The sequence below is a fragment of the Sturnira hondurensis genome, unplaced genomic scaffold, assembly GCF_014824575.4.
Source record: "Sturnira hondurensis isolate 20B ecotype Veracruz unplaced genomic scaffold, ASM1482457v3 Scaffold0018525, whole genome shotgun sequence".
NCBI classification, from domain to species: domain Eukaryota; kingdom Metazoa; phylum Chordata; class Mammalia; order Chiroptera; family Phyllostomidae; genus Sturnira; species Sturnira hondurensis.
The window spans coordinates 9,766,026-9,784,930 of NW_028091156.1; the positions used below are offsets into that span (position 1 = coordinate 9,766,026).

The 18,905-nt window shown below is 37.6% G+C and overlaps 1 protein-coding gene across 1 annotated transcript in view; it reads right to left on the reverse strand.

Moving 5' to 3' along the window:
- BRINP3 (BMP/retinoic acid inducible neural specific 3) overlaps positions 1-18,905 on the reverse strand; it is a 218,643-nt gene that overhangs the window by 36,622 nt on the left and 163,116 nt on the right. Inside the window, exon 7 of the mRNA XM_037069481.1 lies at positions 5,144-5,366. Within this exon, the coding sequence (XP_036925376.1) occupies positions 5,144-5,366 (223 nt within the window). The remainder of the gene's footprint in view (positions 1-5,143; positions 5,367-18,905) is intronic.

An 18,905-nucleotide genomic window follows, 5' to 3' on the forward strand; every position in this document is an offset into this window, starting at 1 on the left:
AAAAATAACAATGAAAGGAGGTGAGGTTATTTTTTGTCCTCAGCATAAATAATATTAAACATACTATGAAGATTAAAGAGCGCTCACTGCCTTTACATGGTGTTATCAAATTACGCATTAGATTACATTTATCATGGAAGCAACCCAAAGGAGATTCTCTCCCACTCAGTTGAGCAGGATTGATTGGATAAAGGCAGTGTTTGTCAGATGTCCCTGATTCTTCCTCTGTAGCACAACATCAAATTATTTTTTTTATTAGCACAATCATTTAGAATGAAAGAGGGTTTGGGACAAATAGCATCTTATCAATATATCTCCTGGTGACAGTTTGACATAACCAATTGCATATACACGCACTGAAGCCCCCAATGTCATTTGTATGAAAGCTGACAGAAGAGACTTAAAGATAGTATGAGAAAACACTCTTGTTATTCCTCTTTTATGTGCACACTGTTATATTTCCCACAGAATAGGATTTCAGTCCACTCTAAGTTAGTCACATCTCCCTACATTATGGTATTTACTTGGGCTCCAACGTTTTAGGGGGGGGATATGTTCAGGGGAAAGGCTAGTGAGCAACAGAATTCGGTTTTATAAGATGAAATTCTGTTTTGAGATAGTAAATCTAGAGCACGATCCCAATAGTAACTGAGGTATTTATTTTTGCAGGTAAACATGTATTCATTTCTTCCATAATATAAGTCAAATCTCTGAGGCGTGACTCAAATAGAAATGAGACTGGTTCTCAGCCCTGATTTAAATCTATCTGAAAATTGAAAGGGCACCCATTCTAAGAATTTTACTGTCAATAACATCATAAGATTTGGAGAAATGTTTGTGTCTTGGGATTTGTATTGCTTCTTACTATATGGTCCACATACAAACCACTGCTACTGAATGTAACATCAACAAAGCATCCGTTTGTTGCCTTGCGCTCTACCACGTTTTTGTCTCTAAGACATAACTTCATGGACCAATTAACCATCCCAGAAATGGATGCAGTTAGTGCAACCTTCCATCTCATGCAAAATATGGGGATGAAAATCTCAGGGCTCAGGTTAAAAAAAAAGAAATGAGATAGTGTGTTTCAGTGAACAAATGAGCGCTTCATATGTGGGGTCATATCAAATTATACTTTCAGAGAGATGAGGCAGTGTAATCCTCAAGTATTTTTTTTAAATACGGTAATGAAAAGAATTATTTGTCAAGGATTGGTACCTGGCGCTCGGAAAACATTTTAAGTTGAGAAAACAAAGACCTTCTGAAATCATTTCAGCTCGAGGTAATAATCAACCAGTTTATGATGATTATAGTGGTGATATTACAACAAAGGATGATTCTAGATGCTATAAAAAGTGGAATAAAAATGATGGTACAGTATTATTAAAGTGTATACTTCGCGAAGTTAATAAGGCATTTTAGAAATTAATTTTTTTTCTGGAAAATTCTGTATAAACAAATCTATCTTTTTTTCCTAAATGTGGGGCATTGTATTTTGAATGAATATATTCATTATAGATTTTCAAGAGGAGCTTGTAAGAATTATCGTCTCCAAATTTGCTTAACCATGGCTCATCTATGCCTTCTTTCTAGGAATAAATACACTAATATCATATGTAAATCACTTTATCTGACTATAGTCTGTATTCATTATTAAAGAGACAACACAATAAATCAGTCTTGTTTGCCAAAATTACAGAGTGGTCGTACAAAATAAAAATTATAATCCCTGATCACTTTTACTGAATGCATAAAAATTACTTACAAAAATATCCTGATAGTAAATGACAAGTCTCCATTTCTCTATGCCTAGTGTTTATAAAATATGCCGCAATTTATCCACACCCATTTCCATTTTGTTTGTGTGCCAAGTAAAATGTGCTTTCCCCCCAGTGTTTAATAGCTATATTTACCTTAGGTTGCTGCATTTAGTGTTATGCACTGCATTTCCTTATTGGTTTATGTAATGTGCCATTAAGACTTGGCAACAGCATGTGCTTTCTCACTGCCCCCATCCCCAAGCCCATTGTCTCCCAAACTGCCTTTCTCAACATTGTGCAAAAATGGTGCTTTGGATGATCATGTATATGCTCTAAGAATACACAGACTTTCACAAAATCAACTATCAAAACAAACATAAACCAGAGAAGCAAACAAAGAAAAGAACAAAAAAGCAAACAAAGCAAAAGCCAAAAAAAAAAAACAAGGATGAATTGTCCTCTCTCTTAAAGAAGCTTCATGCCAGGGCAATCACATTTACCTTCAAGGGCAAATCTCATTGCTAGACCTTCTTTTTACTGCTTCCAGGACATACTAAGAATGGATCCAGGTTTTTTATTAGATTTTATGTCTACTAGAAATTGGTCCTATTCGTATAAAGAAAGAAAAGCCAGCTTGAATTAGATGACGATATAAGAAAGACATATTGGAAAGATAATTAGGTATCTCATGTATTTGAAAGTGTAAAAATATTGAAAGAGAATAAAAAATCCATTATTTTTGATTCTTTAATGCATTCAGAAAGAAAGTTGATGCAAGATACGAAGCCCTATTTTACAGGAGATTGGCAAGAAGTTGTAAACTGGGATTCCAAAAGCACAAATCTCTCCGCATTAACACAAAATTAGAGAAAAACTTCTTTGAAGAGGGAACATATGAAAGAGAAAAAGGATCAATTAAGAGAGAAGGTTAACATGGAAAACATCTGGATGTTTAGTAAAGAAAAAAAGGGAGGAAAAAAAGTAGGCTGACGGGATAAAAAGGAACCATGGAGAAAAAACCAAATATGGTTAAAAGAATTTATACATTATCCCTGCAGGTCAGATATGGTAAACATCCATCTCAAACATTTCTCCCATGAAAATGTTGAAACATCTATTTTTCTTGTGTGTGGTATAGAGTTGTAACTACTTGGTGAACATGCCTGAGATGGAGAGGAAGTTGGGTGGCAACCTCAGCAAGACAGGTGCGCTGCATCCAGGGTTTAAATGATGCTTGAATACCCCAACACGTGCCGTGTCTACCTGCCTTCTGCCTTACTGTCCACTAAGGACAGGACTCCGGCACAAAAGAGAAGGATGGATAGCACATGGCCTCAGGCTCTTCTCAGGGACTTAGTGATGCACAGGGGCCACCTCTGTCTGCCGAGCTCTGAATGTTTGTGCCCCTTCACCATTTATGTGTCGGAACCCTTCTCCCCAAAGACGGAGTTATGAGGAGCTGGGGTGTTGGGACAGTGCGTGGGTCATGAGGGTGGACCTGCATGGGCAGGGTTCCCGTTCTTATAAAAGAGACCTCTCAGGGCTCCCTGGTCCCTTCCACCATGTGCGGCAAAGCAAGAAGTGGGCTGACCACAGCCCCAAAGAGGCCTCCAACAGAACCCCACTAAGCTGGCGCCTTGCTCTTGGATTTCCAACCTCCAGAACTAGACCTATTTTGAGCCATCCAGTCTGTGGTATTTTTACAGCAGCCGAGGGGACTAAGACAAAGACTCAGGTCGCTTTGAAAGAATGGGAGAGGGCATTTGTCTGGCTCGTAGAGAAACAAAACAGAACAGCATGCTAGGCATATTGTAACAGGTGATTCGATTCGTATAGAATAGGAAACACTCTGCATACTGTATTAAATCATTGTTATATGCATCTAGAAGGCAAACTAAAGTATTCAGGAAAACATCAAAGAGCATTCATCAAATATTTATTGAGCCCTCGCTGTCTTCGAGTTTAAGAGCCGTCTCTAGGAGCTCCAGCAGATAACTGCATACTCGTATTTCTTACAAACTCTGCTGCATCTCATCCCTCCGGAGGGTTCTGGTGGCCAGGCAGTCCTCCCCAAGCCCGTTAATGGCTATAGTTTACATCGTAGCGGACTTATTTTACCCTCCCCCACTGGCAGACTCTGCCGAGTCTTTCCACTTCATTTCCCTCCAATGTTCCTTTTTTGTTGTTCTTCATCGCAGTCCATGATCATAATATTATTTTGAATTGTACTACAGCGGGGGAGGTCAGGAGGAGGAGGAGAAAAGCCTGACAGCACTAGGCTAAGTGAAAGACACCATTCACAAAAGGCACGTATTGTGTGATTTCATTTGTGTGAAATGCCTGGACCAGGCACAGCTGTGAGTTTGCCAAGTTTCTAGGGGTAAACAGCCCAGGGCTGGGTGTGGGAGTACGGAGGGTGACTGACTGCCAAGTGGTACTGGATTTGTTTGGGGACCATAAAAATGTTTTCCATTTAGATGGTGGTGATAGTTATATAGATTTTGAATATCCTGAAATCCAATGAATTGAAAATAATGCCAATGACTATTTTGAAACTGGATTTAGAAAACTGAAAGTGTACCGATTTTTTAGGGTTTTTTTTTCAGTGAAAAAAATCTATAATTATAGATTACTCCTCCTAATGGTTTGAGCATCAAGTCAAAATACAATCATGTTATAATAGAGATAGTGCAGATGCATATTTCTGTGGTGCCCTTCTTCTATATTTCCCTTAGCTTTTCATTTTGATGTATATTTTATCAGATTTCAAATAAATAAATGCAGTTTTTATTGCACCAACTGTTCAATGCATCTTAAAGTAGCAATTCTAAAAAATATGCCTCTCAAAATTAGTTCGAACACAGTATTTTAATAGTCTGTCATCATTCACATAAATTGTTAGTAACTTCCCTAGCAGTTTTCAGATATTCATGTTGAATACGGCTTATGGTATTCTGAACACTAATCAAAGAAAATAAACTTTAAGTTCTTTTCACTGAAAATTGCATACTAAGAAATTTCACATTGCAGTCCTACTTTTTTCTTATGCTTACAACATAAACGTAAGGCTTTGTTGTTTTGTATTCACCGTGACACAATTATTAGTTGACTGCCACCTACAGCCAGTTAGAATGACTTTTCAATTTTAATGAGAAAAGAAAAATTTGGAGGTGTTGGCTTATGTGTTACTCATTGTACTGTTCTTTGGAAGATAACTGCAGTGTGTTACTTGGAGTCCTGAGATACGTTTTTTTTTTTTCAAATCACTTCCTATAATGCAAGTAGCACGGTGCTGTGTACGTTACCACGCTGCACTCAGAATGAAGCAGAGCTCCCTGGGAAACCAGCGTTCTCAGGTGCCCCCATTGCCACGAGTGTCTTACCTTTGTCTCGGCAGACTAATGAACGGTTGCTTCTGACACCTCTTGCTAAGGCTGAAGAGCTTGTGCACAATTTTCTGCGCCTTGAGGAAGAGCTGCTTCATGCTGTTCTCCAGTTGTTCGCAGCGGCGCTGGAAATTAGAATCCATTGTCCACAAGTGCATGATGGTGGAAGTGTTGAGGAAATAGTTCGTGGGCAGCCTTTTCATAAAGAACTTGAATTCATCTGGAAGAAAATTGTCAAAACCCAATACTATTATTACCAACAATCACTTTCTTTTTTCTCCAAAACACATTTCACATGTTAGTATAAAAAAATAAATGTATGCAATCTATTATTTGTGAGCTGTAAATTAATTGAAAAAATGTTTATGCTTTAATAATATTTTTCTCCTGGGTTCCCCTTAACATTGAACTTTCAAGGAAGAAGATAACTAAAATAATATGTGCTGGAGACCACAGTTTGGGCAGAAAATTTAATCTGAACTTATTTTTCCCATGTCCATCTTCTGATGGTCTTTGAATGAACTTTCTCCATAGGGAGTGATCATTAATTCATCTTTCATTTTTGCCCATAGTATTAATGATCCTTTCCAAGTGTTTTATGTCAAGGAAATATTTTTAGAAATTTTATTCCCTTAGTATAGAATACTATGGAATATATATATAGTATTATGAGGCATATTTCTTATTGTTTACAGAAAGATTTTTAAGGAGAAAATTATAAGATTCAACTGTGTACTCTGATTATTCCATTTAACTAATCATTTAAACTTTGTCATGAAATTATAGTTTGAAACATACATGTATACTAAAGAGAAAAAGTGACATGAATTTAAAGGTCCAATATTGACTCCTATTTTTGTTTTCCTAATCATAATACCAGAAATCACATCCCCCCCCACCCCCGCCAAATGTCTGACTAACTAACAGCAGGAACAAAAGCTGATGCTAATACAACAATAAATAATAACTGAAAAGGTCTATTAATTATCCAAAAACAAAAGATAGTTGAGGCAAAAGCCACAAGACAGACACAACACAGCTCTCCATAAAAATAAATGAAGTTCTGGCACACGGTACAATGCAAGTGAACCTAGAAAATACTACACGGATTAAAATAAGCCAGCACAAAAAGACAAACATGGTACAGTTCCACTTATATCAAATATACAGCAGAGTTAAGTTCGCTGAGACAGAAAATTAATTAGAAATTACCAGGAAGGATGGAAGGGAAAATCGGAAATTATTGCTACTGAATTTCTGCTTGGGGAGATGACAACATTTTGGAAAAAAAGATAGTGGTGGTTACACAACATTGTGAATATAGTTAATGGCACAGGATTTTACAGTTAAAATGATTAAAATGGCAAACTTTGTGTGATATATATATTTTAGCACAGTAAAAAATTTAAATATGATATTTGAGCCTTTTCCTTATTTCCTTTTTATCCCAGGTAAATACTATAAATGGGAACTCCAAACGTAAATCTGTTATTGTGTTAACTTGTTGAAAATATTATTTGGTTAGGAGTATCATGTTGCACCCATTTCTAGGCAGTGTGTGGCTCGATTAACTCTACAAACACACACCAACATACCGTGAGATTTAGAAAATGTTTTCAATGGCTGAACAAGTATTATTTGGCAAATGAGACGGACAAACTACATTTTAGTCACTTTTCTACCCATTAAAAAAAGATGCACTGCATGCATTAAACCTCAGCCTCGCGGTGCCTTCATTTCCTCTTTTGTAAATGACGTAGAAAGTTCTGGATGATAATCTCATGGCACTTTAAAGGTCTATGATGTTACGAAGAGTTGTTTTAAATTCCCACATAGTTAGTTTGAAATATCCAATTGAAAAGCCGTCATTTCCTAATGTCATTACAGCTGTCATTGCTATTCGTATTCAACTGAATTTGGACAAGATGTGTTAATCATTGTTCTTGCACGTAGGCCAAACTCTTACAGTTTCGTAAAACTACCAGCTTAGCATTAACCCTTTCTAAAATATGTCATTTCTTTCCTTAGAACTAAACCATATTAATTCAAACACAGATTTACAGCAATTAATTTATATTTATTTCATGTGTTAGGGCTATTTTGATAGATCCCAACTATTTCACTAATGCTAGAATATGCAATTTTTTAACATCATAGAAAATTATATTCATGGATATTAGGGTTATTATTTTATCCACAACAAATAAATACAGAGCCCTGGCATTTTTTTGGCACTGCAGGTATAGACTTTTAATAGGAGAAGGGAAAAATGAAACAAAATAAAATATACCATTTTATAGCAAATAATTATAAACAAAGATGCTTGAGGATACATCCATTTGAAATGCTTCAAATCATTTTTTTAAGTAAGCAGGGTATAAATAAAAAATGCATTTTAAAATTCCAATTTCACAGTCCCCTATGTTTTGTTTGGTCCCATGAGTCTCCTCTGAGAGACCCTCTTTAGAATGAAGGAGCTGCCGTACGAAACTAGGAGCATCCCTGGGACCGACCGCCAGCAGACGCCCCTGCTTCGAACGCAAATCCTTCATTTCACTGTCATCCATGACTTGAACACTTCGGATGAGCCTTTATTGTTTCATGGGCATGCATATTTCAGTTCTCTCCATTGTTTGTTACAGTGGTATTCTCAAAGACTCTAAATCAGTCAATTATATTCCAGTTGAAGGAGAGCTTAAAATGGAATTTGATTTTACCAAAGCATACATAATTGTGTCAGCTGAAAACTGTCACTATGCAATTTCTAGGAAACACCATTTTAACATAACACTCAAATAACTACTTCATTATGAACTCATTAAGAGTTACCACGGACAGACACCCAACACATCTATCGGACACCTGTTATACGCTGAACACACAGATGTTTCCGTCTGTGCAAGTGAATACGAATAAGCCTTTCATCTCACTTTTCAAAAATTGGCAAATGACTTGAAATATTTGTGTTAAAATAACATCTTCAGTGTCTGAAAGTCATTCCACTTAGAAGTCAACAGAATCCCCAGAGAGATTCTGGTGGAGACATTTTTTCCCTCTCACCTGTGGCCAGTAAAATTCCTATTTGTAGAATATAAAAATAAAATGCGAATGGCACTAGCATTATAAGTCTAGTGATGTACAAAACTACGAACAGAAAGCACAATGAATAGTGGATGCCACACAACATCTTATTCTACGATAATTACCAAAGCCAGGTAGAAGACAAAGTACTATTGTTTTTTCTTTTTCTGTTTTTTCTTCACCTAGGATCGCTTTTCAACTAGCAAATAAATTTCAACCAGTTATACTTTGTGGCGAGGATACAGCTTTAAAAGAAAACAAAATGATCTCATGCAATCTGGAAATATCCGTTTAAGTGTGTATTAATTGGACACTTTTGCCATGCAGTCTTGAGGACTACAGAGAAAATAACACCAATCACAGTAATAATATAGTAATAAACATCCTCTGTGCTGGTGGAAAGTTATAGTCACTCAGTCACCTTAACAAAACTAATTCACAAGCAGCAAACAGCCCTGCAAAGGGAAATGGGTGATATTGATGAATGCTTCAGGGGCAAAGAATCAGGCCAGGTGGAACTTCCCAATAAGTGACAGAAGCCCAGCTGGGCACCAAGCCGACTCTCAACACTGCTGCTGCTTCTCCATTCAAAAGAAACTATTTTCAAAAAGAGCTGAACAAGTTTTGCTGCTCCCCTCACCTTTCTCCTGATAGAAACTCTAGTTAACACTTGATATCCAATTGCCTATTTTTTAAATTAATGATCTGTCCCAATTCATGTGAGTTCTTACTTTGGGCAGGAACACCTTTAAGTGCTTTAAACATTAATTCAATTCCCCCAATAACCCTTCATGTAAATTGCATTGGAGTAGTTTTGCATGTCGAATGCAAATTACCTTTAGTTTCATAACTCAAATGTCAGCAAAAAATATTAATACTAATGTATTTACATAGTGACCACATGCAACTATATACTCTGTATGCCCTTTATTCTCATGCGTCACAGTTGAATTAAATGGGTAAGTGCGGAGAAAACATTTCCAAAGTGAAAGGGAAGCCGCCATAATACATGTATCCTGATTTGTGTCTCTGCTTCTACTGATGAGCATGGAATGCCTGGATGATGTGACTGATTGCGTATTTCCAAATGTTCAGCATCTCTCTTCAGTACTGCTCTAGCATGTATACTTCAAAGATGTTCTAGAGTATTCTAAAGCTTTGAAAATATGGAATTGAACTCCCTTAAAAGCTTAGAACAGTAATCAGGTAATTTCTTTATTTAGAAATAATTTCTTAAGATAAAAGTCCACCAAAGTCATTCAAAAGAGAAGCTACTTTCTTTAGAACACAGGACTATGAGGAAAACTGAGGTGGAAACTGGTGCTTTTATGGTTTTTTATTATTCATATGAATGTGTTATTTATGTGTTATTTTATTGAAATTGAAATAAGTCTTTTGCATCCCTATGAAAACATTATATACGTTTAAGCAAATAGACATTTAAAATAAGATAATATTACTAATGCTCCTTCACTACAATGGGGTTACATACCAATAAACCCATCCTAATTGGAAACTTGTTAATTTTAAAATATTGTAAGTTGAAAAATTAATTTAATACGCCTAACCAGCCAAAAACCATGGCTTAGCATCGCTCATCTAAAACAAGCTCAGGACACTGACGTTAGCCGACGGTTATCTTGAGCATCATCTCAAGAGTAAATGCCTTCCTCTTCTCACCAGAAGCAGGAGACATAGATGGGCATTTTGTAGACAGGATGGACGTGAAAACGCGAAATAAAATATCAAACACACACCGCCAATACAGTTCACTCTAGAGTACTGGTTGTTACCATTCTGATGGCTGGTGCACGTTATGATTTTCCCCCCAATGGATGAGCATCTTTACACAATCAAAGTATCTTCCCAGTAGAAATGACAATGCAATATGGATGATAATTTTATTGGCATTAAAGCATAGCAACAGTCTTACTATAACAACAAAATATTGTACAGTATCTAGAAAAGTAGGTAAACACAGATGCATGGCATCTTAAGGTGGACGGAGATCATAGGCAAAAAAAAAATGTGTGTCATTATGTCTGAAAAATCTAGGCAAATGTTTGTTTTTAAGCAGAAGGAATAATTATTTCTGATAATGTAATACTACCAATATAACACCTTCAGACTTATTTCTCCTCTTATGCTTGTGAACATAGGATTTTCTGAAGTAATACATGTGAATAACAACACTTTAGAAACATAAAATTTCTGTAAGCGATAAACTAAAAAATATGACTTCTTTATACTGAAGTTCTGTGGCCTTATCGATATATGGCCAAACATATTCTGTTTCTACAGCTAGATTTTTTTTAAAGATTGTAAGATTTTTATTAATTTGTTAGCTTGTTTATTTAGCCTATAATACATTTATACTTATCCTAATTGCTACCTCCAAAGCTGACAATTAAACGTCAAACTACATCTGATAGGGGAACTCAAGACTTAAAGATTTACCATTAGTTGATAGGATTAACTGATTAATTTGGTAGGAAGGGCTACTCCAGGAACTGGAATGCAGGACCTAGGTGAATGCCTGGAAGTCCAGGAGGTCAACAAGCAATTCAACCTTGGTGCCCTAGGAGGTCAGCCAGCTGATGGAGATGGTATCTGAGTTGTTGATCAGCAGATAAAGTACTTGGAAACCCTCCTCCCACAAAAACTCTTATCCAATTAACCTTTTTTCTAACACCTTACCTACCCTTTCTTCTCTTTATAAAAAGATCGGCTTGAGGTGAGGTATTAAGATGGTTTTTGAGGGTACATAGTATCTGAATAAAGTGCCCATAAAGATTCAATTCTTGTCTGTACTTACTGGTTCTGGTAGTGACAGGCAGCGCGAGTGTCAACTTTTCTGGTTTCACCTCTACCACTGATCTTCAAATCTTTGCCCAACTACAATGCTCTCTAAAAAGCTATTTCTTATTCCTTAAAAGACACTTTCCCAGAAGATGGTATGGATGCTTCTATCTTCTTCTAGTTTTTAGTGGCAAAGATTTGCCTAAAAAATAAATTAACTGCAAATCTTGACACTACATCAGTGTTGGCCTTAATTAGGTGAGAAAAAAATTGACAGACAAGTGGGAATGTGAGTGGGAAGGGCTGATGGAAAGAAAAGTTGTAAGAGAAACTCCTGTCCTGAAGGGCAGAAAGGAAGCAAAGGCTGAACTGGAAATCTGATCCTTCAGCAAGTGCCACTAATATACAAATTTTGACCCACTCCATAGTCTTGACTAGAATTGGTTGACTTTTCCTTTTAATTTCCCCTTCCCCAAACATTTCTAAGGGATCATTTAAATGACTTGTATCAGCAGAGAATTTTCTCAACTTCTCCATTAAATCATTGATACGACTTTGGCCACGTAGCAATGCAAGTCTATTTAAACCATTCTATAAGCCATGAATGCAGAGTTTATACTGATATTGACAAAATACTATAATGCTGCCCAAAGTAAATGGCAATCCTGTTCAATCGCCTGTGAACTGGCTGATTTTATAAGGCCACAAAGTGATGGGCACCCAGGGGCATAAATCACAAACCCATTCTGATTCCTTAGTAGCTGCCTAGAAATAAATTGTGTTTTTTCCTGTTTTCTTTTTCTCTGAAACATACACCACAGTTTTTCTATTAAAATACTTTAACATGGTGAACCAATTAATCTGTCCTTCATTGGATTGCCTTGTTTGAGAAATTACCCAAACAGAGCTTTATCTCTAAGCATAAAATCTGTAAGACTGGGATCTTCCCTTCCCCAGTGCCCTTACAGAATAGATGCGCTATCTAAGCTATGAGATGCACCCACTCAGAGTCAGAATCTTACGCTGTTGGTTCAATAACAGAAAAGATGCCTCGAGCCATATCTTAGGAGGTGGTGATTACAGAGGTAATTGTAGTGTTTAGTGCAATCTCGCGTTCATTGCAGTTAGCAGTGATGAGCTCATTAAAAAAATCTTATACAAGTTTTTAACATACTTTGCCCTGCCTATGTAACAGAAGAGTATGCTTCTCCAGCTTTGCTGGTGATGCTATGTGTTATCCAATGTTGTTAAATGGATGTCTTACCGGGTTAGGTCAGAGAGAGCCTGTTGTTCCTACTCAGCAGAAAAAGACCTGGGCTGATCGAGGTACTGCTACCGGAAATGTTTGACAATGGTGTCTGTGGACAACTTGTTAGTTTCTTGGACTAGTTGGGGAAACAAAGCTGTTTAAATCTATGCAGTGTTAAGGGTGGAACTTAGCAGAAATACCCCCTGTGGTCATCTAGAAGGAAGAGCTGCTTGTAGAAACGGCATCTGGGACTGTGCCTACACCCAGCTGAATAAAGAACGTGAAAGACTGAGGGTGAGCGGCTTCCTACAAATAGAGATGGCTTAAGAGCTGAAATTCCTACACTTCCTTTTCAAAGCACAGACTGCACACTAGAAACTTTCACAGAATGAGCTGAAGAAATCATCTATTACTCCTAGCTGAAGGGCTTCAAAACAAACTGATCCCACGTTTGAATTTAAACGCCTGCCAGATGTTGTTACAGTTAGAAATAAAATGCAAATTGAAAAGACATGGAGACCTGGGAACGGGAAGACAGATAAATGGGAAGACTGGGATTAACTCCGAGTAGTGGGAAGCATTAATCATGCTTACTTTCCCCGCCTTCCAGGAATAGAACATCCTGAACCCTGCCATGCTTTCTGTCATTGTAACGGTCTTAATCAAAAGGATGACCTTCATTGAGAAGCCAGTGTTTATCACACCTCACTTCCATCACCTGCCATGCCCAAGGGGAGTTTATTGAAAATACTCTAAGGTAAGGCGGATTTTTGAATGGGCTTTGAAGCATTCGCTCATTTTTGCTGGAGAAAGTACATTACATGCTTTGGTACAAAGAACGCCTGCCAGCGTCTCTGATGAACACTGTTGGCTGTTTTCTGCAGACTGGGAGCACCGGTCAGCGTGGGATCTGCGTGAAGTCAGGCCAACTGTCTGATTTCCGTGAGGATGCAATCACCGCTCTGCGATGGAGGCAAGCAGCAGCCACTGACCATCAGAGGCACAGCGGACACACGTATCCTGATGGACAACAGGCCCGGCGAGCTCCTTAGATGGTCTGAGCTGAAGAAACTTTAGTGTATTAACCAGATCACTGTCCTAGGGACTTACGTATAGAAGCCATACCCTGACATCCTATTTAACTTGTATAATTAAAAAAATATATAGTCTGGCAGCAAATGCCTGACTTGAGTCACCCTGAGAAAGAACATTATCCTATCACATTTTGAATCATTTCAAAGATGCAGAAGGCCTATATCAAAGATTAAGTAGGGGAAATCCTTCTTTTGTATTGTAAATGAATTGCTAGGACTCGTGAATGCTAGAATATTCCATTAATCAGAGTATGATGATATAGAAATAAAAGAAAATTGGTTTTTCTCTGAATCCCCCTCAACTTAGGTCTACTGAGACCCTAACCCATGCCGTATTTATTTTCCAAGGCCTGACCTAATTAATAAGAAAAGCAGATTATTGGCTCCCTAACCTATCACAAAGTATGATCTATTAAAATTTGAAGGATAACATGAAGCTACCTCTTCCAACCCAAAGACTATATCCAAAGTGAGACTGCTTGTGTTTTAGGCTTGCCGCAGTTGCAGGCATTAGTGGTCCACTGAACACCCAAAACTGTGGAGATGGTACTCGTATCCCGTCTCCAATGAACTTACCATGCTGGGCATCGCTTAATCATGGACTGACTCCAAGTAAAGGACCGTTGCCAATGTGGGCTCTCAGCCCAAGGAATAAAGCTTCCTCCGTGACTCAAATGCCTTCCTCTATCATCGCAAACAAATATCGCAAGTAGTTTTCTTTCATGTGTCAGATACACCGAGGTTGTGGGTTCGGTCCCGGTCAGGGCACATACAAGAATTGACCAATGAATGTATAAGTAGCTGGGGCAACAAATGGATGTCTCTCTCTCTCTCTCTCCATTCTTCTCTCTCTAAAATCAATCAGTGAGCGAGCCACCTATCAATCAAGAGAATCGAACATTCCAGTTTCACTCTAGGGTTAAACCACTTCTCAGTCACTGTGCTACGATTTATTTCACAGGAATGCAGACCATGTTACCAGGCCACACAACTTAGTTCATTAATGACGTCCTACTGAAAAGACATGGGAAGACACGCGTGGCAGGTAGCCTGGCCGGGGGCTGGCACCTGAGTGCATGCATCTTCTGGAAGGTCAAGTGAAGCCCTTGATGCCCGAGGGAAGCTTCTGAGAGTCCGGTGGTCCTGCGTACATCTGGATAGTCTCTCGTTCAGCTCACCTTGACCACAAATCTCCAAAGGCCCATCAGATAAATTATCCGATAACGTTATTGAAAGCGATGACTTCAGGAAAAGGCACTGAGGTCTCCGGTGTGCCTGCTGCAGATTCATTGGCTCCCAGACGTCCTCGAGACACGGTTCTTGCCTGTGATTTAGGGATTGTTCCTGGCATGGCCTCTGCTGATTCTGTGACCTTCCCCATCCAATGTCTTTAAATATACTCCTCTACGGCAGTCAGATTCTATTCTTGCAAAAATGCTGACGATATAGAGTTAATTGGGGCCTCAAAGGTAATTATGGTCTGGAGTTCACAAGAGTACAGCCAATATTTATTGAGTGTCTACTGTGGGCCAGTCACTGTGCTAGTTAAGTGTTAAAACTATGATAAAAATCATTATTACAGTTATAATAGTACTATCTTCCTAGGTTTTCTCAGTAGATTAGGTAATCGCCAGGAAAACAGAATAAAGTGATTTGTACATAATTAGTAATAAATAAATGCTAGCTATTATTTTTCTTTTTATAATTTATTCAGTGTTTCTGTGTGGGCTGTGCTGAGCATTTTCCTTGGATTCTCTCATTTACTGCTCACAACAGCCCTAGGAGATGTGTATTATTATCATACTCTGCATTTTCCTAATGAGAAAGCGTGCCTTAGAAAGATTCGGCAAATTGTTCAAAGTGACACATTTATTAATTAGAGCCCCGAACTAAGCGTGTCTGGAAAAAAACCATGGCTCTGACATAATTCACATAAGCTCTTTCAAAAGTTGACAGGAAAATAAAATTATCATCTCCCCTATCTAAAAGGTGCTTTTGTTTGCGAGACTTTCCACAAACATGATCACAACCAATCTCATAATAACGGTGCAGTAAGATGGGCTGGTTTTATTGAGATTTGATGTGAAACTAATTCACATTATGGGAACATCACACAGAGCCAACTAGAGAAAGAGGAGGAAAATAATAGACTCGTGGAAACACAAAAGGAAAGATCATTTTATGTTTCTTGAGGGTCAGGACAATGTTGTATTTTTCTTTGCATTTTCCCCTTCTAAAAGCCTAAGACAGCACATTACACATGCTATGAATTAAGTATATATATCTTAAATGGTTTAACCAATTGACAAGATACAGAAAGGAATGGTTGAAGCCACTGTAAATGTAAATATATATGTGTGTGTGTGTGTATGTATATATATATATAATATTTAACTTGAAAAAGTAGAATTGAGTTTAGTCATATGAAATAGGAAGCTACAAGAGACGCACGTGGGGAAAATGTAGACATGAGATATGTATTACAGTTCTAAGCCTTCATATTACTATGGAAAAAGGGAGTCTGGATCGAAAGTAACCCTGGGAGATGAAAACACAGACATATTAACTTACGGATGTGAACCTGGCAAATGGGTTCCAGGTAGCAAAATCATTCTGTACGTAAACTTGACAGTATTGATAATTAATCAAACTCCGCTGCAGTAGCACGTGATCACTGCTCACAAGCAAATTCAAAATCACCTATTCATGAGTGCAAGAGGAAAAACTGCATTGGGTGTTTTTCTAAGTATCAAGCACAATTCTAGCTACTTAACTCTAAATTCTACACAGTAGTTATTGCTGCTTTGCTCATCGTATTACATTTATAACGATGCCTTAGAGATACTGAGTGAATTTCTCCACGTATAAAGCCTTGTAATAACATCTGGAGGAAAACTGCTAAGCACGTGAGTGACACTTGCCTCTGAGATCAAGCTCATTTGCAAGCAGGTATCGGTGATCAGACAGGATCCCAGGGTGTGGTCATGGGGGTAAAAGGAGACTTAACTTCACAACCCACACAGCCAGTAACATTTACCTGATATATCTTTCCCTTCAAACAGACGAGCATGCCTGATACCGCTCTCCATTGTCATTGAGGTCAAAGAAGTTTAGTGATTTTGTACGCATACGGGTCTACACAAAGTTTAATTAGTACTGAAAGTTGTAATTTTCATAAGTTATGTAGCTGTCTGATCACTCCACTATAGTCCCAAAACTAATGTAATATTTACTGTCAACTGTAATTAAAAAAATAAAATAGAAAAAAATTCAATCTGGAAAAAATGTTGACCCATAATTTGTTTTTTTATACTATGCTGTAATTTTAAATGTCATAGACATATGTAAAATATATAATGATTATTAAGACAATACCAGTTTACATATTAGTTAACTATTAGAAAATATTTCCAGACAGGACAGCTTTTAAAACTATATGAATAAAACCATCATTTAAATGTTCAAATTGGCAAAGTCATACTTGAATTAGAAACAACCCTGAAGGTTATCTTAAGTTATTCTGACAGAGCTTATGTCAAGTATACTGAATGCTTATTATTGTAACTGAGGATGAAAAAGAAAAGGCAGGAATAATTGCTCCCCAACTTCTCATCATGAGGGCCCTACACAGTCTCAGAAATTATGAGGACCCCAAAGAGCTTGCGTGTCTGTGGGGTAGGTCATAAGTGTTCACCCCATTACATTAAATAGCTATCCATTAGTCCACGTAAAATAACAATAATCAACCCTTCTCATATCAGCCACATATTTTCTGAAAACAAGTATGTTTTCTAACAGAAAAGCATTTTGGGACCGATGGCCATTGCTTCACATTTTTGCTACCCCCTTTCGTGTTTGGCCGGAGAGAAAACAGCCGGGCTCGCGCACCTGCTTCTGCATTCGATCTGTTGCAACGTCACACACCAGGTAGTTTCTAGACTTCCGCACCGCACACTTGTAAGAGAATGAAAGTGAAGGAAGAAGGGTGCACCTCAATACCTCACAGTGAGAGGCTTATCTTCTGGGCCTCCTGACAGTCCCCCAGGAGTCCCAGGTTTCCACTGATTCCACTTTTAGAACGACTGCTCTACGATTACTTACTCTACCTACAAACTGCAACATTCAAAGTGTATATACCAAGCAGCAAATGTGTATAATGTGAAGCTAATGCCTACTACGGCTCTATAGTTGTATGTGTAATAACAAACAAAAATATTATAATACTGTAATAATAATAACAAGAGGACCCATGTTCTATGTGCTCCTATCAGGAAAAGATGGTGTGCTACTTATATGAAAGCAAAGGAATTTGTGGTGTTCATTCCCCAAGAATTTGACATGTAGTAATTTAATTTTCAAATCATCCAGACACAATAAAAATATCATGTTAGTTGGAGCTTAACAGTTGCCTCATGGTTTCAGTAATCTTCCCCCTTTTCATTCATCATATATTATCTTGGAATTTCATGGGGCATAGAAACAAAATTGAGACAGTTATCATTTGATTGTCTTTCCTAAAATGCGCTGCCAAGTTTCAAAAGTGGAGCATCGTGTTTATTTGATTTGCTACAGTGGTGAGCTGCTGTGACCACAGCGCTGAAAATCACCATTACTATTCTTGGAGGAGAACTCCGAGAGCCGGTCATAAAAGATATAAATGACACGGTATGGTCGGAGAAGCCGGTGCTTTTGTAGGGACCTGGCATCGTGTGGGAGAAAAGTGGCTGAACAATAAAATCCTGGCAATATTGCTTCTTTCTCACAACAATATTTTCAATTCTAATCTAAGCAATAAAAGTAATAGCAGGTCTAACACCAGTGGCAATATTAAATTGAAACAGCAAATTGCAAAGCTAGTGAAATTGTTATCAGAGGGATTGATCTACAATGGAACCAATACTTCAAGCTCCCAAATAAATGTTCAATACAGTGATGCTTCACTCTTGTGTGAACATTATGGTAGTGGTTTACCAAAAATATATTACTTAAAAATATCTTGCCATCTTTCATATGCTGGGGTAGAACACAAAGAACTCACATGAAAATACACTTATTTTTATGTTCCAATGGACTTCAGTTGTTCACAATCCATTACTTAACTCATCTTAAAACAACTAAACAACCAAAAAAGAAAGCTAGACTCAATTTCAAGGAATGTTTACTTTATTGGAACCCATGGGAACATTAGATCTTGGCCAGAAATGTTGCTACTCTGCACAAATGTAGTCAAAGTAGTTGAGAAAGGTTTAGAAACAACTCTATGTTACAAAGTACAGTTTTCTTAGATTCTACTATATATTAGGAAACATAAAAAAGATTACTTTTATAGGACACTGAAATCATAAACAGAAATCTATGTATTTATTTACCATCAACCTATCATCTATCTATCTATCTATCTATCTATCTATCTTCTACCTCTTACATGCCTTATAATTGTCTAGAGAGTGTATGTTTTGCTGCTTTAAAAAACCATTCCCCAAAATCCTAGCTGCTTAAACCAATGATCTGTTTCTCAGCTATGTTACTTGCCCAG